Source organism: Patiria miniata, unplaced genomic scaffold (genome assembly GCF_015706575.1).
Source record: "Patiria miniata isolate m_02_andy unplaced genomic scaffold, ASM1570657v1 HiC_scaffold_26, whole genome shotgun sequence".
NCBI classification, from domain to species: Eukaryota; Metazoa; Echinodermata; class Asteroidea; order Valvatida; family Asterinidae; genus Patiria; species Patiria miniata.
This window is the reverse complement of record NW_024037065.1, coordinates 8,320,177-8,344,212: the sequence shown is the minus strand read 5'-3', so window position 1 is coordinate 8,344,212 and position 24,036 is coordinate 8,320,177. Positions and strand designations below refer to the sequence as shown.

The window sequence follows — 24,036 nt, the reverse complement described above, 5'->3', positions numbered from 1 at the left end:
TAACAATTAGTGTGTACATTGCAACCGAAACTTATAGTTCCATTGAAACAGTAAACCAAAATTGCATCATTTCAAAACTGCAATTTAACCTGTGCCATAGTGTAACATGGAGGCCTATATTTTACCTTTTGAATAAATATTAATAATGCCTTAAAGGGTCCGTGCGATGAATTTCTTTTAGGAACACATTGGCCGAATTCGGGTGGCCTGACCTTGACACGGGGTATCATTGTTCTCGCGAAATATCTACAATTCTAGCAACTTTTTGTGCTGAAAGAGCTGTAACCATGGTAACATTGAGGTTTCTGCCCGGGATGTCATCGCAGTTTCGCTCATGAACATGGAAATTTGCATTAGCATTAAAAACTAAAAACCGCACCAAAATACCCTTCAAAGTGGCAAAACGAAAATTGAAAATAAGGTCAAATCGGACACAAAGGTGCATTTTCAAGGATAAAATTTTAAAAATTACATTGTATGGGCCCTTTTAAAAACACAAATTATACATGTACGAAACCATATATGCACTGAGTAAGTGTTGATCTAATGCGAAAACTATCAGAAAATGTATACACCGCAGATTAAATAAATTCATATAGTGCTGTTTCCAGCAGTACGGTATGCATGCAAGCATGCACATGGCATTGGAGAAATCAATCATGCGTTGGTACTCAGGTGGCTTCACTTGGCGCACACTCTTCACTCTTCAGCTGAAATGATGCAAATGACACCCTGCAATCACACAGAGAAGTACACGTACGTGTACAATGTACTTGTAGTGTGTACATGTACACTTACTTGTACACGTACCTGTTTGTGCTTGTACAAGATGGCCATACATGTGCATGCACATGTACATCATGTATGAAAACACCAATATGGATTTTCTTTAAAACTGGCATATACATGTAGCCTTATAATATTTTTGCTAATATTTTGCAAACTTTCCGATGCCAAATTCTGAAAACTTTTGGTTCTGTCATTTTCGTAAAATTGTCAAATTTTCAGTAACACTGACTTGCGTGAAGTTTTGGGTTCGTAGATGCGGGAAACACCAAGAAAACCACTCATGTTCTTTTAGTCTGGTTCCCTGGCCCCACTGAACCCATTTATGCCGGGATTATTTTGACAAGAACGGAACGAGGCGCGGGATTACTTTTCACTCGACCATGTCGACCTCAAGCCAGGCAGTTGAAGCCATCACCCTCGGGCAGCACACTCATATTTCCGGCCTCGCTCGCTGCGAGCGGGTCGCTGACAGATATTTCCGGCCTCGCTCCCAGCATATTTATCTGTCATCGGTGCCAAATACCTCAAAACTTTTTCGTGTATTACAAGGACTCCGGCGCGAACTGGTTAAGATGAAACAGAGCAATTTATAGACTTCGGGGAATTGTAAGGTCAGGGAATCAGTCTAGCCGGCTTGTACCCATTCACAGGTGTGTAATCGATTGCAAAGAAAATGCGGACCAACTACATGTAAATATGATAAATTGGGAGCAGTATTTGAAAAGAGCCAGTTTTTTTTCCAACGCAACGCTGATACAAAAATACCACTTTTCTTGAAAATGACAGCACACCAGGTGCCATGATTTTACAGGATGCTATAGACTGTCATTCAATAACTGTCCAGCACCCGATTTCACGACGCGCTGCGACGCGTCGCAACTCGAGTTACGATGTGTAATATGTCGCAACTCGCGACGCGTCGTATGATCCATTTCACAAAAGTTGCAATGTGTTGAACGCATCGTAGCTTCTTTGAAAACGGCTTAATACACGTCGCAAATTACAACGTGTCTGGTGGTCATCGCAAAATAAGAAGAGTCCCTTTCTTAGCCAGTTTAATGCCAAAACATTACATAAACGAGATTATAATACCGAGGCAATGTGTGTAAAGTTGTAAATAGAAAATTCATTGAATAATTATGAATTAGACTGGAATATTGCAGTTGAAATTTCAAAGCAGCTTTACAGTCCACTGAGAGCTTGTTTTCCTTCAAAATTGCATCGCACGACCGCCATTTTGTTTGACGTTTCAACAAATATCGAGCTGAGATCCGACGACTCTTTGTTGAATATCAGACGACTATTTACTGTACGCTGACTAAATACATAAAACAGTCACCGAGTTGTGCTATAAATACAGGTACGACACGTCGCAATTACAACGTGTTTTGTGAAATAGATCGCAGGACGCGTCGTAGAGATACGACGTGTCGCAGCGCTGCGATGCATCGTAAGTTACGAAGAGTTTGATAAAATCAGGTGCTGTAAGGTACATGTATTTCGTGATAATTTCGTAGTTTTGATTCTGATGTTAGCAAATGTGGTACTATGTACATGTACATGTACATGTATGTACATTTTGTAGGAGTTTCAAAGCTATGTTGATCTGTCACAAATGGAAGAATTTTAGAAAAAGGATATTAAGTCACAATTACAGCCAAGGAAATTTATTCTGGTTAAAATAAGAGCATTTTTAAACTACGCTTTCAAACTCAAAAACTTTAGTACACGAGAACAAAGGAATGTCTCCACAAGGATACAAGTTCCAGTGTGTGTATGTGTACAAGGTAAATTGACCAATTAAGGTATTATCCAACCTTGTTCCCTGGGCATATTATCTACCTATTTCTGCATGCATAACTAAATTTCCCCAGGGTACTCGGTTTTTGCATTTGCATGTAATTAGGAAAACAGCTTTGATACGGTGATCGATAATGGCCACACTGGAAAGCCAGCAAAGCCGCAAGCCTGTGTGACCATTAGCCTCGTGTTCTAATGGTTACAGTGTTTGGCCCATGTGCCATGGTACGTGGGGTCAAACACTGACGGAGAACGTGGTGTTTGTGTCCTTGGGCAAGACACTTTACTACAATTGCCTCTCTCCAGCCAGGGATGAAGAGAGGTACTTTGGGTACCATACCTGTTAGGGTAGAGACCAGACTGGGCTGCTATCGGCTGCAGAAAGGTGGTCTCGTGGCCTGATGAACAGGGGTAATAATTGTGAAGTGCCTTTGAGACCTACCTTTATAGGAAAGATGTATGTATGTATGTAAGCACCACACATATTATCTTTTCGTTGTGTACCTGGCTGAAGGGCATACAAATGTACAATGTATGTGCGTACACCGTTACGCGCAAACGCGTAATCACCAACATGTTCCCAGCAAATGACTACCAGAAAACTGCCTCTATTTTAATGAAATTTAAACATTTCCATCGGAAATTAACACAAGTTGTTCCAAAAATTATGATTCATATGTGTGACAAATAAAACATTGGTATGATTAAAATACGCGTGGGAGAACATATTGGATTCATAAAACGCATGAGGAACATTGGAGCCTTTCATTGCAATTTTCTTGAAAAACTGGTTTTCGTGTCGGAATGATTTAGTGTTATGTTTAAGCACATGTAAGCATTGACCAGTTGATTTAAACATGCACAGGCACAGGGCACATGCAGGTACATGTACATGTACATGTACTATTGAGACCAAGGTTGAAATCAAAGGAAAAGTACGCAGTCACTGCATTCCCGGGGAACTGTGTTGTAAATCATCCAATTTGACACATCGAAGTACCTTCTTGAGACTACATGTTTATTGCCGATCGAATGCTTTTAGTGCTGCTACTAGTAGTGCGCAGGCCAATAACCGTTAGTTTCCAGTATACTCAGTTGCACTATGCACAGTTCACGTACAATAACATTAGATTTACTGCAACTCCCACGAGTATAATACTCGCACAGTGGCAGAATCTGATACGCCCGTACTATGAACTCATAGTCAGCAGTCAATTTGAAAAACGCTGTACATGTACAACGAATTGAGCATTCATCTTCGTAAGATTGATCAATTTTTCTTGATGTCCCGTGAGGATGGAGCATCTTGTCTGATGCATTCAAATTTTTTTATGGGCTCACAGCAAAAAGGGTTATGTCATGCAGAATGGAAGTTTAACTCTTTGTATGAAGCTTAATTGCATATAGGATCATTTGCTTTTCATGCATTTCGTTCGTCTCGAGTAAAAACACCACTCAAAGTCCAACGAAGAATGTTCAAAACCTAACCTGTTGAAGTTTCAGCTCAGTGGACATTACACTTCTTCGAGAAAAAAAGTGAAAAACCATGCACAACTTTTTGATTACGAAACACGATTTTGTCAATAGTTATTTCCAAAACTCAGTCAACTGACTGATCGTTGGAAATCACCCACTTTTCTTGATTTCTTCTAAATGACACCAAGCCAGATTTCACGGGATGTTAATTAGTACCAATACGATCCAAGTAAGCTTTTTGATACTAATTTGGTAGGTTAGTTTTGGGATGCACACGCAAATATGAGAACGACCATTCAGCCTGTCTAAAAAAAATGGTACAATCGAAAACGATTATTTTTTTCAATATTAAATCTCAACATAAGTAAGTCGTTTTGAGCATCACATTAAAGAAAAAAGACCAGGCTTTCCAATACTTTTTGTTTCATCTCATTTGCTTTTGTCAATCCAGAGATAACTCCAGTTTACTGCGGAACACAAAAATCGAGTTTGTTTCTTTTGCCAAGTTGCAATCTTTTGTGAGCTTCAAGACAGCATGGCACAGTACTCGGAAACAACTCTGCCCATGCATAAAAGTGGCACAAAATCGATTTTGGTGTATCGCACTAAATTGATTATATCTCTGAATTGACAAAAGCAAATAAGATCAAACAAACACTATTGGAAAGCCCAGTCTTTGTTCTTTAATATTATGCCAAGTATTAAGAATGTCTTATTTTGAAATTTCATATTTAACCAATTTTTTTTTCTGATTGTACCATTTTTTTTGAGACAGGCTGTATATATGCCTTTAAATTGAAGACTTCATGCAATATTGACCTACTTGGAGGGCCTTAGTTAATCAGTAATGCTTGCACTATAATGTACACATCTTCATATATACAAATAGAACAAGATGTAGGCACAGACGTAATGTATACGCCGATGATGTGTTGTTTCTGCACTAAGATACTGACAGGCCTTCAGATTTGCGTATCGGGTTTCATGATCGATCGGCGCATCGTGCTGTATCACTTTTTAACTTTTTTGTCTTGGTTTGCGATGGTAAGATTAGCAGGTCTTAACTGAAGTCCTCTAAATATTTTTAATGTGTATAAAACCGGTAATGTACAATGAAGTTGTGAAGATACACATGTACATGTACATGTACATGTATATATTATAATAATAATAATCGGCATTTAAGAACGCTCTTAGTAGTAAACTAAATCACAGCGCTTACAGTATTATTATTACCCCTGATCATTGGGCCAATTAAACATTCCAAATACCATCTCAGCTCCCTGGGGAGTATATATTCAGCTCGATGCTGCCTGTTAGGCGCAAGCAAGCTAATTCGATCACATAACCATCTCTGCCCTCACAGGTACCCATTTACTTCTGGGTGGAGAGGAGCAACGAGTGACAAAGTGCCTTGCCCAAGGGCACACGCACCATAACCCCTGGCTGGACTCGAACCCACAACCCGCAGAATTACACGCAGACCACGAATTCACTGCCCTTAAAGGGAATATACATCATTTGCTTTTGCTGTAATTTTCAGAAATGGATGGAATTGGGGGTTGGAAATATATAGCAAATATAGTTACGCTGATTTTTTGAGGTTTTGGGTTCGAAAATGCTATAAAAACGAAGAAACACAATCAATTTCCTGTAGTCTGGTTCCCTGACTCCATGTAAGAAGAAACGGAGCAGTTTACATTATATTGGGGAATTGTAAGGTCAGGGAACCAGTCTAGCTGGCTTGTACCCGTTCATAGATGTGTAATCGATTGCAAACAAGTGCGATGGTCAACTGGGGCCAGTATTTGAAAAAAAGCCAGTTTTTTCCAACGCTGATCGGCCGATCAACGTTGGAAATTGATACAAAAATACCACTTTTCTTGAAAATGACAGTATACCGGGGGCCATGATTTTACAGGATGCTTTACACTGTCATTCACTAACAGTCCAGCAAGGTATTTCAAAATGATTCGGTAGTTTTATTTTTTGATGTTTGCAAATGTTGTATTTTCCCTTTAACCACGAGGCCACGTCACTCCACTATATATTGAATATACTGTATATTGAAAATATACAAGAAAAGTATACAAGTATGCAGGTAAATGTATACATAATTAATAACCCATGTTCTGTAATGTATGAACAAGGGTAATAAAAGCTTAATTTGCAGGTACGGCAAATAAGAACGTGTACACTCACAGCACATGCACATAAATTTACAAATTTACATTATCAGGGCTGCCAACTCTCACGCATTGAGCGTGAGACTCACGCATTTCATCTTGTTCTCACGCGCACTCAGGATTTCTCACGCAAATAAAAATTGAACAAATAAAACTATAATTGTTTAAATTATGATATTCTTTTGCTAAACAAAATTGGCTAAAGTGGTCAGAAATTGCCTCAGATCGCACCACAGTCAGATCGTCTAGAATGATAGAATCCAAACTTTTTTCGGGGCCCATCAGCACAGGCCCCACACCCACGCCGTTAGGGCATCGCGCTCGCATTTAGCATATGATTACTTCTGATCAAGCTCCATCGCCAAATTGTCACTCTCAGCCCTTACTCAAAGTTGGCAGCCCTGGTACATTATACACGTACATGTACATAATGTTCATGTATTTATGAGGTACATGTGCATGTAAGATTTGACATAATGTTCATGTGTAATCTTACATGCACACATACCTCATAAATTTATGAATCCATGTTTTACAATGCTATTTGCACAATGCATAATTTCTCCCTACTTTTAAATAAAGACCAGCAGCACATCATGTACAATATTGCAACTTAATTCTTGTGGCTGTGGACAAGTGGTAAAAATGTAGGCTAACTTACATGTAATCAATTTTTATTTTTTTTATCAATTTTTAAAGTCTTCTTATTTGCAAAAGTATTTGTCAATTGTCTTATCTGTTGCCAAGCGTTTGCATCCTAGATTTGATATTCCAGTCTTGCATTGTCTTGGTCTCAGTGGTTTTTTTTCTAACAGCAAAATTTTGTTTGATAGATTGGGAATTTTATATACATGTATATGCGTGTTTTTGTTTTCTTTGTACTTGATGGCATTTTAGGGAGAGCCATCAGATACTGCATTGAGTTCGCTTTTGGCAGTCCTTCAGGGGCCGGTGTTATCAATAAATTGTTTTGTTTTGGGGGTTTTTTTTGGTTATACTGGCATGTTACCTTAAATGTTTGTATTGTATTCTGTGTCTATGTGTGTTAATACATGTAACTGTGAAATAATAAATGACATGAAATGTACATGTACATGTATGTGTATATGCCGCTCATAACCAAATTCACACCCCAATCCGATTTGTGCCCGCCGAAATAAATTACATGTACAGTACACATATATGGGCCAGATTACAGCCATGTTGACTGGCTGCTGTAATTAGGATCCAGCATATATCATTTCATGTATACACATGCAAATGTATGCACAGTGTGTATCACCTTTTCCATAGCCTTCTGGAATGATAATTCCACTACATGTAAATACTCAAAGCAATGTTACACATTGCTCTTGACTGATGGTCCCCAACTAATGTTTTTGCTTTTCAGATGAATTTGCAGAGAAATATTTGCTGCTGAGCATCTCCCTGCAATTATAGGTTCAGGCGCAGCTCATATTCAGCCAATATTGGCCAGATCTATGGTATCTCCCCCGGAGTTATTTAACCCTTTACCGTTGGACGCGGTGATGCGCTATTAATTGGCTGCCCGGAACAATCCAACCATTTTTTTTTTTTTTTATATATTAAATGCCACTTGCCAACTGCCAGTCATTCAACAAGCTTTACTCTTTCTCTTAGATATGTCTCTCTATATATAGCTTCAGCGAAATGGTTTCTCTGTGTGGCATGCATGGCTTTGCTGATGAGACTAAAAAAAGATCAAGTCGGTTAGCATCGTGTCTATTTGCCATGCGAGGCAATCGAATGTGTCGTCAAAATCATGTGCTTCACTCCGGGATGAGGACATTTCAAATGAGTCCAATTTTCATGGGCCTTATTCACGAGTCGGCCATATTGAATTGAAAATTAGGTAAAATCTTACTTTTTGGAACTTTTGAAGAGAAATTAATTTATAATAAATTCCAGTCTGCTTCAATGAATAATTTAAAATTTGTAATTAAACAATCCCTAATGTTTAAAGCCAGATTAAAAAAAAAATGGCAGTAAAATAAGGCTGCATTGAGCCTGTAATAAATAGTCTGGCGCCATCCCATTCAACAGTTAACAATTAATGAAATACTTTCAGGGAACTCGACCAAAATGGCTAACTCGTGAATAAGGCCCCATATCGCGGTAATTCGTCATTGTCTTACAAAAAGTGCCTCAGTGATTTTTGTGAAAGTTTTCAATGTTGCTGTTCTGGCTTCTTAAATGTAATTCATCAAATATTGGAGTATGTACACATGACACAGGAATGCATTAGCTAGCGATAGCGTATAGATGATTGAACTTAATTACTTTTTCTATTAATTCGTTCTGATGGAAGAAGTGCCTAGGGGGAGTGTACATGTACGTTCATAATTATTGATGCATTGTGAATGGGGTCAGCACTGGACCTGTGCAATTAACCCAGCCAAGTGTATACGAACCCACATGTGTAAATGCATACACTGTATTGTGCATGTGTATGTGCATATTTGGTAAATCGGACATGAACATTCACATATACATGTATTTGGTGTTTGCCAAATATATTTTCAAATAAATTCAATTCTGAAATTTACCATAAAGGGACACTGACCAGGTTGCACCATGACTTTGGGCATGATTCCTGGCTACATGGCTTATACTGGTTTATGGTTTCTACAGGGGTGTGAAATCTCAGCTTTAAAGCTGATTTCAGCTTTTTTGTGTGTTGGATTTCAGCTTTTTTTCAGCTTTTTCCCTCACTTGCTGTGTACAAAAATATAGGAGATTTCCAAAGTTCAGCTGTTTCTCACCTTTCTCAGCTGTTTTCAGCTATTTTTATCAGTGGTCACTTAGACCCGTGTTTCTAACTACAGGCATGCAACTTTTCCTTGGATCCACCGTCACTGATTTCCTCGTTTTTTAACTTGAGAATGCCTTTACAAATTGAAAAGCACTGTACAAAGTCTTGTGTGGTTTGGAGTTTCCTCATTTTGTTAAAAATTCTCAGTTGCATGCCTGTAACTAGTGAAGCTTTAACAAAGACATTGACAAAATAGGGAACTGCCAACATTGGGCTGGATAGCTCAGTCGGTAGAGCACCGGAACGGCAATCTGGAGGTCTCAGGTTCAAACCCTGCTCCAGTCAATTTCTTTGTTCAACTTTAAAAAATATATATAAGGCCAAAAAAAAAAATAAGTCGGTCTCTGGTCAGCGCGCGCGTCGATTTTAATCATGCACGTCGATATTTTTTTTTTTCCAAAATGTTCCGCGGTAGCTCCAACAGCGCCCTCTATTTCCGCACCTCCTCAATTTTTTTTACCAAAGAGCACCAAGGAATGGGAAATTGCACCAAGGCAAATGATCGAAAGCACCAAGGCAAATTATGGAGGACACCAATGTACTTGAGGACACCAAACAAGCAAAATAGTACCTACCTTGTCTGTACAATCCGAGCTTGAAGAAAAAAAAAAAAAAAAAAAAAAAAAAGCCGCGTGGCCGCGTCAATTCCGGAACTTTGGTCTGACCAGAGACCGAATATTATTTTTTTTTGGCCTAAAGTTAAGTAGGAGGGAAAAACCAAATATTTATATCTCCCTGATGCGTTTTGCATTTCCACTGTGAGGAGACAGACTGATAACTTGGTGCATTAATTGTCATGAACAGGATTTCAGTTTAAAACACTTTATTAAAATCTGTACCTCTGCCTACAATGTCAAGTTTGATCAGTGTCAACACAAGACGCATAATAAGTGTCATGCATGCATGGTTCGAAAACAATCCCTCTTCACAGTTGACAGTACTGCACGTATTTTATGAGTTCCTTGACCAGGCCGTGACAGATATGGAGGATGCGCACACGACCAAGCTAAACATCGATGAGGACCGAGACGCAGCTTTCTTTGCCGTCTATGACGGACACGGCGGTAAGCTATAACCTCATATCCTCCAAATTCAGCCCCTTCCCTGTACGGTATTTGGTGTGAAAACAATCTATCCCATGCTGTGTATCCACATTGTGTGTAAACATGTCCTCGACCTGTGTCAACACACAGGTTTTTTTTATGGGGAAATGCTGTTCCGAATCTTTATTATGGACACAAGTTTTTATTTGAGTTTCGAGACGCGATGCGATCTGTGTCGTCAGTTGGGTGCGCTCATACGTGAACGGGAATACATAGTGAACATTGAACATTTACAATGTATGTGCCTCGAGCGTATTGTTATACCTATTCGTTTCCGAGGTTCTTGACAGACATTCACCCACACGTACGTGTGCACTTCACCCATGTGACGCACACATACAATGTATGGTTTGACTGTGCCTTTTAAGTGTCCAGTTTTGGAGAAAATAAAATTAGGATTACATAAAGGAACTTCAGAAATCTATTTGAACATTATTACATTTAGATATGGGTGAACATTCTATAAATTTGGGGTCCACTTTCTTTTTCCCGTCGCTGTTACATCTGAGTTACAATGAACATGTATACGGAAACATGTATATTACCGGTAGCTCCAGGGAATTTAACATTTGCAAACACCAAAAACAAAATTACCAAATTAATTATGAAATACCTTACAAACTGTTAGTTACTAGACAGTCATGACTATCTAAAGCATCCTGTAAAATCATGGTAATCAATCAAGCTACATGAGTCGTTTGTCAGGAATTTTCATTTGGAGATACAGGCCAAAATAGGGCCACTTCATCACATCACTTCATTATAACATCAGCATCACATCAGCATGTGGTTTTCACTGCAGTAATGCTGAGATTGTCCTCTTTTCAAATCTGTAATAAAAAAAAATTGACTGGGGTCGACAAATGCTACAAATTGCTCCGTTTCATCTTAAGTGGGGTCAGGGAACCAGACTTCAAGAACATGATTGTTTTTCTTGGTTTTCCAGCATCGACGGCTGTAAAGCTTCAAACAAGTCAGCGAAACAATATTTGCTAAAAAAACCTACCAAATCCATCGATTTCTGAAAAAAATAACAGCAAAAGCAAATGTTGTGTATATTCCCTTTAATGCACTTGCTATCCAAGAATTATGAATGGCATTCCTACCCAACAAATACAAAAATTGTTTGCAGTCATTCGTAATGATTTGTGAATGGCAAATTACAATGCATCAAGGTCATGTACTGACAAGCAGTTTTTGACAATGCATGTACCGGTTCATGTTACATGTTAGGTCTTTGTTCAGCATTTTACCTCCGTTCTATATCTATTGTTCATTGATAATGGATTCAAACATGAAAATAAACTTAAATTTGCAGAGTCCTAGACTTCAAATATGAATACGCAGGGGTTATTAGTGGGTGACAGGGCTGCCAATTTGGAGTGAGAGCTGAGAGTGTAAGATTTTGGTGATGGAGCTTGATCACGCAGAACTAATTCGAACACGAAGCGCGTAGGATTCAGAGTCCGCATAAGGGCGCCGAGAAATTGTGGTTTTTTGATGCTCTGTGGTGCGATCTAAGGCAATTTCTTACCTCCTTAGCAATTGTTTGGAGCAAAAGATCATCACATCATTTTCGAGTTTGGAGTCAGTCAGCTATTCTGAACCATTTTTTTTTAGCATGAGAAATCCTGTGTGAGCATGAAAATATCACGGAAATGCGTAAGTCTTAGCAGGCCTGGTGGGTGAACTGCTTTTGATGACAGAACACTTAGGCAATTCCAACGCCATAGACAATATTACAAATCAGACAGATTTTTTTTTACTTTAACTGTCTAAGAGCTCAGTGAATAAACTATCTTCTTTTTTTTCTAATCTGATATATAAATCATCGAGTAATGGTCAAGGACATCACTGACGTGGAGTTTTGGATCATTTCTCTGAATCATTAATTAGATATCCTGGTCAATTAGCTCTGTCACGGACGTTACTTTTTTTTTTAGTAATCTCCTTGACCATCACTAGATGATGTGTAAGATTTGAAAAAAATGCATTTCAGGTTAGTTCTAAATATATTTTAGCTCCTAAAATAAATGATGTAATGTCCGTGTGACGCTAGAATTACCCTATTGACCATGAAATGTAGGAGTGTGGGTGAGTTTTTTTCCGCATTCCGTAGGGGACGTTGAACAATAGAGGACAATAGGGGACAATAGGGACCCCAATTTTCGAGAGGTCCCCAATTTGGATTCGTGTACAAAACATAAGGGAGGTCTTCCTATAAAGAGTACAAACAAAAGAGGGACAATAGGGGGTCCCCGATTGCAGGCAAATACACACTTGTGTGCGTGTTTGAGATTTATTCCCATGAGAAAGACAGATCACAAAAACTGTTAGCACAGACGTTTGTAACGATCAGGAGATGCGTGTGTTTTCCTGTCTCTCTCGATACCCAGGCTCATCCACACGTATTCCCAGATGTCGCGCCGTGGTAAATACATGTACATGCACCCGTACACCTCCTTGGTATGCACCAGTGTGAAAAGTCAATAAGGACAGGATACACGCAGCCAAAAATAGGCGCTTAAGTTGCTGCAAGTACATGTCTCTGCATGCACAGCTGTACTGAGCTGTGAATGACGACAACAATGTGCACTATATTCACGAACCTGTTGTATATTTGTTCAGTGTGGAGGGGACATTAATGGTGCACTGGACCAGTATTCAACAAATTCATTTTTTCTCTCCCCATAAATTTTGACTGTCTACCCCTAGCGAACAGAATTATCGTTTTGTCGCAAATATATATTTCATATAATGCAAATTTAAAGGGAAAATACAACATTTGCAAACATCAAAAAATAAAACTACCAAATCATTTTGAAATACCTTGCTGGACTGTTAGTGAATGACAGTGTAAAGCATCCTGTAAAATCATGGCACCTGGTATACTGTCATTTTCAACAAAAGTGGTATTTTTGTATCAATTTCCAACGCTGATCGGCCGACCAGAGTTGGAAAAAACTGGCTTTTTTTCAAATACTGGCCCCAGTTGACCATCGCACTTGTTTGCAATCGATTACACACCTATGAACGGGTACAAGCCAGCTAGACTGGTTCCCTGACCATACAATTCCCCAATGTAGGTAAACTTAAATGGAGTCAGGGAACCAGACTACAGGAAAATGATTGTTTTTCTTGGTTTTTATAGCATTTTCGAACCCAAAACCTCAAAAAAGTCAGTGTAACTATATTTGCTATATATGTCCAACCCCCCAATTCCATCCATTTCTGAAAATTACAGCAAAAGCAAATGATGTATATTCCCTTTAATAAGTAAAAAGTCGGCGACAAATTTTTTTTTTTTTTTGGTTGACGTCTCATTCAAAAATGATTAAACTTGACTTACAAGAAAAATCTATTTTACAATGCATAAAAAGATCAGGCAGTTCATTGTACACATTTTTACACATGATTACTTGAAAGAACTCAATAAAATGCCGTGGACCTGTTATGAGGCCTGTGGTTTTGTTCTGTCAATGTCAGGCCAATGTTTGTCCTTTGTGAAAGGACCTTGATATCAGAGAATTAAATTATTGAGGGGGGGGGGGATGTCCAAGGGGCAGTCGAAGACGAGGCAATCGCAAGCACAGGAACTGAAAATGAACCAGGATTTCAAGCGCAACAAAAGCTTTGATGCTGTCGGTGAAGGTTTTGAGGGAGCTTTTTATTTATATCAGCGCCCGTTATTTTGTTCGCACAAAAACATTAATTGTACATCGTGTACATGTGGGTCAGTTTATAAGAAAATAAAAAATAAAAAACTATTTGGGGGAGAGGGATTTCTAAGAGGCAGTCTTAGACAAAGATCGGCAAGCACAGGAAATGGAAATGAACCAGGAAGGCGAAACACAAGCTTTGATTAGTTTGATGCTTTCTGTGAAGGTTTTGAGGGAGTATTTTTTTATATGTGCCCGTTATATTGTTCGCACATATGTTTTAAATGTTCATGTACATGTACATGGGTCATTTGTGACTTTTGGTACCAGAACTTTGTAGTTTGCCATTTAAGTATCATTAACCCTCCTGCTATCTGAACAGTCACAAACAGTCAAAAAATCAATCCTGCCTTTCCTTTTACACAGGCTAGTCACCAGCAGTCGAAGCTTACTTCAAGCAAGCACTGTGTCTAGTCAAATTCAGTCAACAGACAAAATCAGGCAAGAAGTAGGCACAGCTGGCTTATCAATCACCTACAGTCAAAGCATAGCTGTGTCAAGTTACATAAACAGTCACAGCCAGTCAATCCTGTAAACTTGGAGCTCTTTACTGTTGAAAACAGTCAGTTGATAGAGTTTTACCGAAAGGACAACTTGGCACAGAATGTACATGTATGTTTACATACAGAGGTTATGAACTGCTTAAACAATGTTTTATTTTTGGGAAGGTAGTTTCCTAAATGTAGTCATAGTCATTCTTGGAGGACAACTGCAATGAAGAGTACCGGTACCGGTACATCAGCGTTATAAAATCATAATGTCAGATGTAACAGGGACAGGGAAAAAAAATGAACCCCAGATTTATAGAATGACCCATGTACATGTACGTACATGTACATGTACGTGTTCCAGTATCAATTTTGTAACGCATGCACAGAGATTCCACCTTATCTAACCCAATTACAGTCTCGTGATGATACATTTTAACTGGTACCTGAATTGTCAGACGTGAAATTTGCCCACCGTGTAATGAGATGATTTATTTATCACGTCCCCGGCGCGCAACTTCAGCAACTGCTTTTTTCAATCAATCAAGCAGTTGACATGCGAAATTGCTCTCACGGTACTTGAACACGCATCCTGTAAACTGTCGAAAAGGCTGCCGTTTGAAATTTAAAAAGATCTCACCTGACGTAAAACTCACAAAGCTTTTAATGCTCATTTATTAAATTGAATTGAAATTTTTTTTGGTTTAAATGTTTCATACAGGGGCCAAAGTCGCACAGTACGCCGGCCAGCATCTCCACACAAAACTGACCAATCAGGTGTCGTATAAGAAAGGCGACATCGCCGACAGCATCAAGAAATCCTTCCTCCTATTGGACGAGGACATGCTCAGTGGTAAGTCAGATAAAATACGAGAGCTTAACTGTAAAACCTTGTCCATTTTGCTGTTGAGAAGTAGCTAACATGGAGTACATGGTTCTCTCAGATAAATAAATTGCCATGTCCAATTACATACAAATATGTAACATTCATTTTGAACTGGATTTATTAGTTTTTAATAAATTCATGCCCGTATTCACCTCATCGGGCTGAATCTCAGTAGCAAAGATATATAGCCAACAAAATTATGCCCATTCGTATTAACAAATTAACTTTTCTTGCCATATTGGCTGATGGCATGTTTGTGTACAATACACATTTTTTATTAACCCTAACCGAACGTACCTGAATCCATCAAAATCCACACCCCTGTTTCGAGGGGTTTCGGCGGACTCAGGATACCTCCATATTGAAAAAGTTGGAGGATTTTGATGGATTCAGGACATGAAGTCTAGCGGTACAGCAAGGATTTTTAATGGATTCAGGATACCTCCACATTAAGCAGTTGGGGGACTTTGATGGATTCAGGATCTCAACAGATTTACTCCCGGCTAACTGGTGGATTCTGATGGACTCACTGGCCACCAACATTTTTTTGCATGGCAAAATTGATGGATTTTGGCAGATTCAGGATACTATCTAGTAAAAATACCCAAGGGGTTAGGGTTAATGTTCCACATAATTTCATAATTCCTGACTTACCAGTTACATGTATATATTTGAATGTAGGAAAATTACCAATGTTAGAAAAGTAGCCAATATAAGCAAACATTACCTTTACAGGGTGGATAAAAAAAAAATGAAACCGAGATATTATTGCTAATTGGAACAGAAGTAAGGCACATGTGAATCAAAGGGAGATATCCTCTGTTAGGGTTGAATCTCCTCTTTAAAATGACACCCTGATCATGTCCTTGCATTCACGGTTGACTGAGCAGTGACCAATTTTATGAAAGGGTCTATTTACAGGCTTGCGCCACTTTTCAATTGTGGTTTTTGTGTTGTCATTTGTCACAGAGTGAAAGGCTATGGTTGCCAATCAAGGCAGGTGGGGGAAAAAGAGATTTCACCATAAAAAGTGGCGCAAGCTTCTAAATAGACCCTTTCATAAAATTGGTCACTGCTCAGTCAACCGTGAATGTAAGGACATGTTCAGGGTGTCATTTTAAAGAGGAGATTCAACCCTAACAGTGGATATCTCCCTTTGATTCACATGTGCCCTACTTCTGTTACAATTAGCAATAATATCTCGGTTTCGTGTTTTTTTTATCCACCCTGTATGACGGCACAGCCTGTACTGGACAATTCTGTGTAACACAGGATATCTTACAAATGTACGATCTAAAGGTAAAGTTTTGTCTTTGTTATTACAGATGAGGCAATGAAGGATGAACTTGCGGGAACAACAGCACTGATTGTGATGGTAAAAAACGAGAAAATATATTGCGTAAGTCCAAAGATTCTCTCCTCTCTTTGCCAACCTGAATAGTTCTCTTGATGGCGCTGTTTTCTCCTTCCTATATAAGAGAAACGTTTAAGAATACAGGAATCAAAATGACATTTTTAAGATTGAAACATGTTTCAAAAGAACAATATTGGAGAAGGTTAACCCTAACCGCCCTGAATCCTTCAAAATCCTCTTTGCCAAAGTAGAGGAATTTGGAGGATTGAGGTTATATGGCAAAAGCGTGTTACTGATTTCGTAGATGCACTTTGTCAAGGTCTTGGGCCGGACCTTGTGTTGTTTTAAATATACCGTAGGCCTGGATAATGCTTGAAATCCTCCGTACTGCTCCAGGATGTCACTGGCCAAGCCTCAACATATTGACAGTCACTGTCGCAGGATTTTGCAGGATTCAGGCAGTGGTTACCCCTCCACGGACCATATTCAAGAAATAAATGGAGGAATTTGCAGGATTGAGGCTGTATGCTATTTTTCCATCCGGTCAATTGGAGGATTTTGCAGGATTGAGGCTACATCCTAGCAAAAAGGCCTAGGCAGTTAGGGTAAAAGCTACATTTAAAAATACCTGATGAAATATTTGACCTGTGTGATTCACACTCAGGGTAATGTTGGAGACTCCAGAGCAGTAGCTAGCGTCAGCGGTCATGCGCAGGCATTGTCCTACGATCACAAGCCTGGCAATGAGGAGGAGACCAAGCGGATCATAGCGGCCGGTGGATGGGTGGAATTCAACCGAGTCAACGGTAGGTTCAGTTGCTCTCTGTCTTGACAGTTCAATGCAAGTATCATCTATTCGTTTTCTTAGGTATGTAGGAGCGTTTGCAATCACTGGGAAATGTACCTACCGCTTTAACGAGAAAATCATTGCTCAAAGTAAAGATAGGACTGGCAGCAAATACCATGAGAAAGCATCCTGCCTGAAATGGTATGGGGTTTAATCATTGAATGGGGTTTAAGAACGAAGTGCCCGGTTGCGTGCATTAGCAATGGAATCCAGACCCAAACAAATTGTGTATACGTTTTCTCTGTTTTCCGAAAATGCATAGCATCCACTGAGCTGAAACTTCCAAAAGTTAGTTGTTTTGCACCCTTCAGATTTTGAGCAATTTTGTTGCTCCAGATGAAAAGCAGATTCACAAAAAGCAATGGTCACTAAAAGCAAAGGTGATGGCTTCAACCCACCTTGCTTGAGGTCGAGTGAAAAGTAATCCCGCACCTCGTTCCGTTCTTGTCAAAATAATCCCGGCACGAACTGGTTAAGAGATGACCAGGTGTGCAGTAATCATCAAAAGAATTTTCCTTGTCAAAGACAGTTGATTTGTTGTATTCTTGTTGCTCCCATTCCCCAACAAAAAGATATTTCCAAAAAAGTTTCAACGGCTTTCTCTTCTGGGGAGACTATTTGTCATCGTATGTCATTGTTTTTGCTGTTTGTTTTTCCTATTGTAATAATGGAACAGTTCGAAATTCAATTCCTCAACAGGCAATTTGGCACTCTCAAGAGCGTTAGGGGATTTCGTCTTCAAGAGGAACGAAAGTAAATCAGCAGAGGAACAGATAGTAATAGGTGAGACAGTGGCTACGAAATAGTGCAATACCAGAAGGCCCACAGTACGTGTGTATCGTTATCTCAACATGTCTGTTCTTACGAGTGTCCTTGGGCAAGGCACTTCGTCACAAGTTGCTGCTCCCAACTAAGAGTAAAAATGGCTACCTGTTAGAGCAAAGATGATTATTGCATTTTAATTAGCAGTCTCTGCTGTGTACTTCCCAGGGAGCTGCTAAGGAAAGTGTATTGGATCATCAAGTAGGGGAAGTTTTTTAATGTTTTCAACATTTAAAAAAAAATATCATTATAATAATCAAATTTTCATCTTACTTTGAGTATTCCTGGTATGTTTTTTTTTTGTTATCAGCATTGCCCGATGTGACAATCAACGACATCCGACTAGACCATGAATTCCTGGTGCTGGCCTGCGACGGCATCTGGGATGTACTGACCAATCAGGAGGTGGTGGACTTCTGCCGGACGAGAATAGCCAGTAAAATGGACCCGGAAAAGGTACAGGTTATAGGTCATAGTTCAGAGATGGAACCATCGATGATGATATTTGTTGGAGGTCAAAGTTGCCCTAGGGCCTTCACAGACAGATCAGTTGGATTGCGCCCCCATTAGTGCTTCTATCATTGTGACCTATATAGGCCAGTTCGGTATCGGGATGAAGTAGTCCAGGTTAAAGGTCATTTGGGATAAAATCGCTGATGCAATGTTACGTGAACGCCCTTTCTGTTCCTAATTAGCGAGCGAGCGTCATGCGACCGCCTCCTTGCACGTTCATGTGCCTTCGAGAGTTTGATTATCCCGAGTGAACCGTGATCCATATCATTGTGCACATGCGCAGTTGAATTTAGTGAATTGGCTCATTCAAATCCCACCTAGTTTGGTAAATTAATTTGTGGGTTCAGGGTTTTGTTTTCCACATTTTGCAGGCTTAATTCACAGAGCTACTGAGAAAATAATGAGTGCCAAGCAAGGGTGTAGCAAAAAAAATCAGAAAACCTATCGTACAATGTATGTTGAATACATTGCGTGACATCTTGGCTAGTAACTTGGATTTTCTAAGCAAATGGCATCTAAATATATGCATGTTCACATATGTGCCTCAATATAAATAAATTTCGTATTATTGGAAAGCCAATGATTTGCCCTTTAACACGATGTGTATAACGTGAAAAGTCAAAGGTGGGGGTTATTCCTCATTATACTATGGCAGTCACAATTTTGGTCTGGTAACTGCATGTAGCTTCCTTTCTACCTCCATTGCCTCACCTTCTACAGATCTGCGAGGACCTGATGACGCGGTGCCTGGCGCCCGACTGCCAGATGGGCGGCCTGGGCTGCGACAACATGACGGTGGTCCTGGTCACGTTTCTGCAGGGGGCGACGTACACGGACCTGGCCACTCGGTGCGCAGTCACCAAGCCCGACAAGCCGCCATGGGAATCTGAGGAGGCTAACGTATGAGACGCTAGCTGGGGGTATTAGACGGTGGAGGTGATTGTACAGAATTGTGAATATGTGAGTTCCTTACCTGGCATGATTTTCATCATCTTAGTATTCCTCCAGTCATATGCTGCACTGGGTTGAAGTGGCAAACCCAAGATTTTTCATAAGATGGTTGGGGTGGGCGTTGAGATGTTGACGTCATTCCATGTGCACCTTTTTTGGGGTCCTTTACGCACACGTTGAGTGTGCGCTGCATTCATGCGTTTCATTTTTATGGACACAAAAATAGACTTCATATTGTAGCACACTGCCTTTTCATATGGACGTATACGTTGTGTGCTTGTGCCGATCGTCCGTGATGCATACGAAACGCTTGGACTTCCCTCGTTTTTTCTAAATTTCCAGTTGCATGCCTGCATAACTCAAATAGGCTAGTTGAGTTTGATTTGTTCCTGATGTCCAGAAGAAAAAAAACCAGCAATTTTTGGTACCATTTTGGACCATTTTGCTGCAAACCAGAATTGTCCCAATCTGATCAACAGAGGGCTCTTTTCTGCATTTAATGGTCTTTATGACGGATGCTTCCTAATTACTGACCTTCTTAAGTTGTTCCACTTCTTTCTTGTTTCTTCTTTCTTGTGTTTTATCAGCACCACCACTTACTGTTACTTTTCCGTTTATGTGTTTCATGAAGAATCTGAAAGTTTTGTTGAACTAAATTTTTTAAATTTTGCACTTTCCCTCGTTGCAGGATTGCGAAATGATGATAAAATGGCTTCCTGGATTGGACATCCTTCCATAAACAAAACACAAAAGGAACAGGTGTGCTGGCTCATCAAGTCAACAACTGCTGTAATTGTTTCTTTCTCTCAGTCTTTTGGTTCAGATGATGTGATAATGGCAGATCTGCAATGTTAGCGGTTACGATCATTTGCAGATAAAAAGCTTGCAAATACGAACATTTTAGTGTTTGCAATTTTGTTTAGATCTGTGGAACTTTCTGGAACTGTGGCAGAGGTGCAAAAATAAAACCCTACTTTCTATCCCTTGCCTGGCTTCCCATAAACAAAACACACACAAATAAATAAATAAACATATAAGTAAATAAATACAATAGCTTCCCTACGCATCGTCGTCCTTCAAATGGGCCTATCTTGTAGGTATGGTAGTCGGCAATAAATGCAGTACTGAGAGTGTGTATATTTTAGTAAAATAAATAAAAATCAAATATTATAATGTGACTAGATTATATACTATGAGTTTTAAATACCGACGGTTTATATAAAGTCAATTTGGGGGTCAATTTTGATTTCGGGATTCGTAGTTGATGTGTCGTGTTTTGTAAGCCGTATTGGTAGCTGTACCGATTTACGATCCTGCATGCTGTTATGTACAGTTTGTCGGGCATGTAGGGGTAGCATAGCCGATATTCAGCTCCATTTTTGTGACTCTGTAAAAACTTACAGAGTACGGTAAATCAATGAATTTATCTTCAATATGAGCGTCAATATGCAGACGATACTTTGTTTTTTTTCTCATTAGTAGAGTGTGATGGTCGTTTACTGATGCTACGCAAGAATCGAAATTAGACTCGTTCAGAAAGTGTGAGATAGCGAATAAAATATAGATCTGACTTTGTGAAAAAATTTGGGTCGGTGTTTTTTATATCAAAAAATTGTTGGTTTTTCTTTCAACGCTCAAAGCAGTTGATTGCAACGAAAATTATACATGTACCTGTACAATGTATGTATCTTTAATAAAAACCTCTTTGGTTTTGGCTAGTCGTAAACGTATATCCACGAAATTACCAGCAGAGTATTAGTTAAGTGGGAAAGAATGTTTCAACCTGACGCTGTTTTTTTCTTCGTATATCATTTCAATGAAGGTCAGTCATTGCAAAAATGATGATAAGACATGAATCTGGGACTGAGAAACATTTCCAACTTTGTTAGGAAATACTTAGAAAATGTTCTTGACTCTCCATAGACTTTGTACACAACCGCTGAAGTGGCGTCAGGTTGCAACATTCTTTCCATTGAGTAAACTCTAATTACAAATTCAGTGAGGAAAAAAGCAGATAAATCATTCAGTTGTGCAGTAAAATAACACACTGGGCAATGAATGTGGACGTACGGGCATGTACATATTGTAATTAACAACCGAAATTAAGATCTTTGCAATTTACGTGTAGTAGGGTGCAGGCAACTCTATGTATGTAGCAAATGTGTGAAGACTTCACAAAGAGTTTTGGTTGCTTTCCGTAGGAAAGACGTAATCCCAGTGTTTTGAAGACCTACTCCTGACGTGTTAATGTTGATAGTTGGCATTCTTGACTTAACATCGAAAATTCTCGCATTTGTTCGTGTTCCTGCTAATAGACATTTTGGTTTGCTTTATTATTGGGAATAAATATGCACTTGGCCGGTTTTAAACAGATACGTTTAAAACCGACTTGAGGCCTGGACTTCGCCAGTATCTGCAACCAGGCTCCTAGCTGGTTTTAAACGCACTTGTTTAATACCGGTCAAGCACATATTTACTCCCATTCATAAATACTGTTTCGGTCACAATTTCAAAACAAGTCAGAAATTCACAATTTTCCAACGATTTTGTTCAACAATTTTACCTCATGTTTTGTGAAACACCCCTCTTGGCATGTCTATGGTATGTGCCTCGCGTGCTTAGCACCAAAAATCTCCTTTTATGGAGATTGCACGCACACAATGTGGCGCAGAATGCAGTGGTGTCGTAAAAAGTGTTTTAACCCAGTTGGTGTTTTATCAACTGTTAAAAACCACCGGCGTGATGGGCTCTTGACCAATAGAAACGGGTAAACTGTCGTAGGTATTTAAGAACATTAGACAAAACTTTACACACCCAGAATTTGCAGCAGCAACCAAAACGGTTCTTTGCATTTCAAAAAATCGCAAGTTCCATATGGAACTGTTCAATTTTCTTTCATTTTCTTTTTTTAATAACAGTGGCTGTAAAAATTCAAAGAGTTGTGCCACGCAATTTTTTTTTTTCAAGTACTTGTAGAGATTCTGTGACAAATCGAGTTTCAATTGTAAATTATTAAGCAGTTTGTTAAATTGTACAGGACTAAAAAAACAAAACAAAAAAAGAGAGAAAAAAATGTTGAAAGGCATTGTACCAATGGATATGATTAAAACGTGTGTTTTTCTGGATTCAGTTGTGTCTTCAGAAAGTGGTAAGCTTTTGAGTGTCTTTGATATCGTAAAGTGTAGAGTTTTAATCAAATTGTCATATGTCATCCATTTCGGGTGGTGATTGACTTCCTGATTGACTGGATTAAAACTCTGTATATGTACAATTTGTACCATTGTTTTATCCCATGCACTAACCTAAAAAAAAAGTTCTCATAAGGCGAACAAAAAAAATTATTCGGTCTCTGGTCAGACCAAAGTTCCGGAATTGATGCGGCGACGCGTTTTTTTTGTGGGGGGGGGGGGGCCTTTCTTTTTTTTTCAAGCTTGGATTGTACAGACAAGGTGGGTACTATTTTGCTTTTGTTGTGTTCTCATATACCTTGGGGTCTTCCATAATTTGCCTTGGTGCCCTCTATCATTTGCCTTGGTGCAATTTCCCCATTCCTTGGATACAAAAATTTGAAGAGGTGTGGCAATAGAGGGCGCTGCTGTAGCTACCACGGACAATTTGAAGAAAAAAAGGTTGACGCGCATGATTAAAATCGACGTGCGCGCTAACCAGAGACCCTGGATTAGTTTCTAATACAGGGTGAGTCAGAATGATCTGGACCCAATTAAAGAAAATATTAAAAATATGTAGCAGTTATGCAAACAAGTGCAAATGAGATATGTTATAGGCTGGTTTTTTTTTTGACATATTTGTTGAAAGTTTCATGAATATTCATTGCATTATTTTGTAGAAAAGGGCTAGCAAAGAACACCATGTTTCAACAAATTTATTGAAATCGCTACTGATGTGACGTAGTGTAATGAATAAAAATCTAGTCATGATGACTGACTCACTAGAAGTTATTGACATATTTAAACATGGCAAAACCAATTCTGTGTGCAGACTGGAAAATGAGCCACTTCAATGAAAATGGCATAACTCCTCACCAGAGCCACTAATTTGAAAAATTCAAAATGTCTGTGGAAGACAAGGTATTAACCATTAAATTGAAACGCTGGTTTTTTTCTCAATATACTCTATTTTCCACAACAAAAATGGTGAACTTGGGTCCAGATCATTCCGACTCACCCCCTACACTCGTCAATTTCAAAAAAATTTCTGTTGACACAAAATTAGAAGCCAATTTTTTTTCTTCTGTTTTTGCCGTCAATT

General features: G+C 39.1%; 1 protein-coding gene across 2 annotated transcripts in view; it reads left to right on the top strand.

Moving 5' to 3' along the window:
- Positions 1–22,896, top strand: part of LOC119733957 (probable protein phosphatase 2C T23F11.1) — a 41,262-nt gene extending 18,366 nt beyond the window's left edge. For both annotated transcript variants that reach the window (XM_038207322.1, XM_038207323.1), the window contains exons 3-10: positions 10,065–10,148; positions 15,116–15,247; positions 16,606–16,679; positions 17,299–17,440; positions 18,181–18,264; positions 18,614–18,759; positions 19,537–19,776; positions 20,456–22,896. In XM_038207322.1, coding sequence (XP_038063250.1) covers positions 10,065–10,148; positions 15,116–15,247; positions 16,606–16,679; positions 17,299–17,440; positions 18,181–18,264; positions 18,614–18,759; positions 19,537–19,722 — 848 coding nt within the window. In that variant the 3' untranslated portion in view covers positions 19,723–19,776; positions 20,456–22,896. The remainder of the gene's footprint in view (positions 1–10,064; positions 10,149–15,115; positions 15,248–16,605; positions 16,680–17,298; positions 17,441–18,180; positions 18,265–18,613; positions 18,760–19,536; positions 19,777–20,455) is intronic.
- Positions 22,897–24,036: the final 1,140 nt, after the last annotated feature.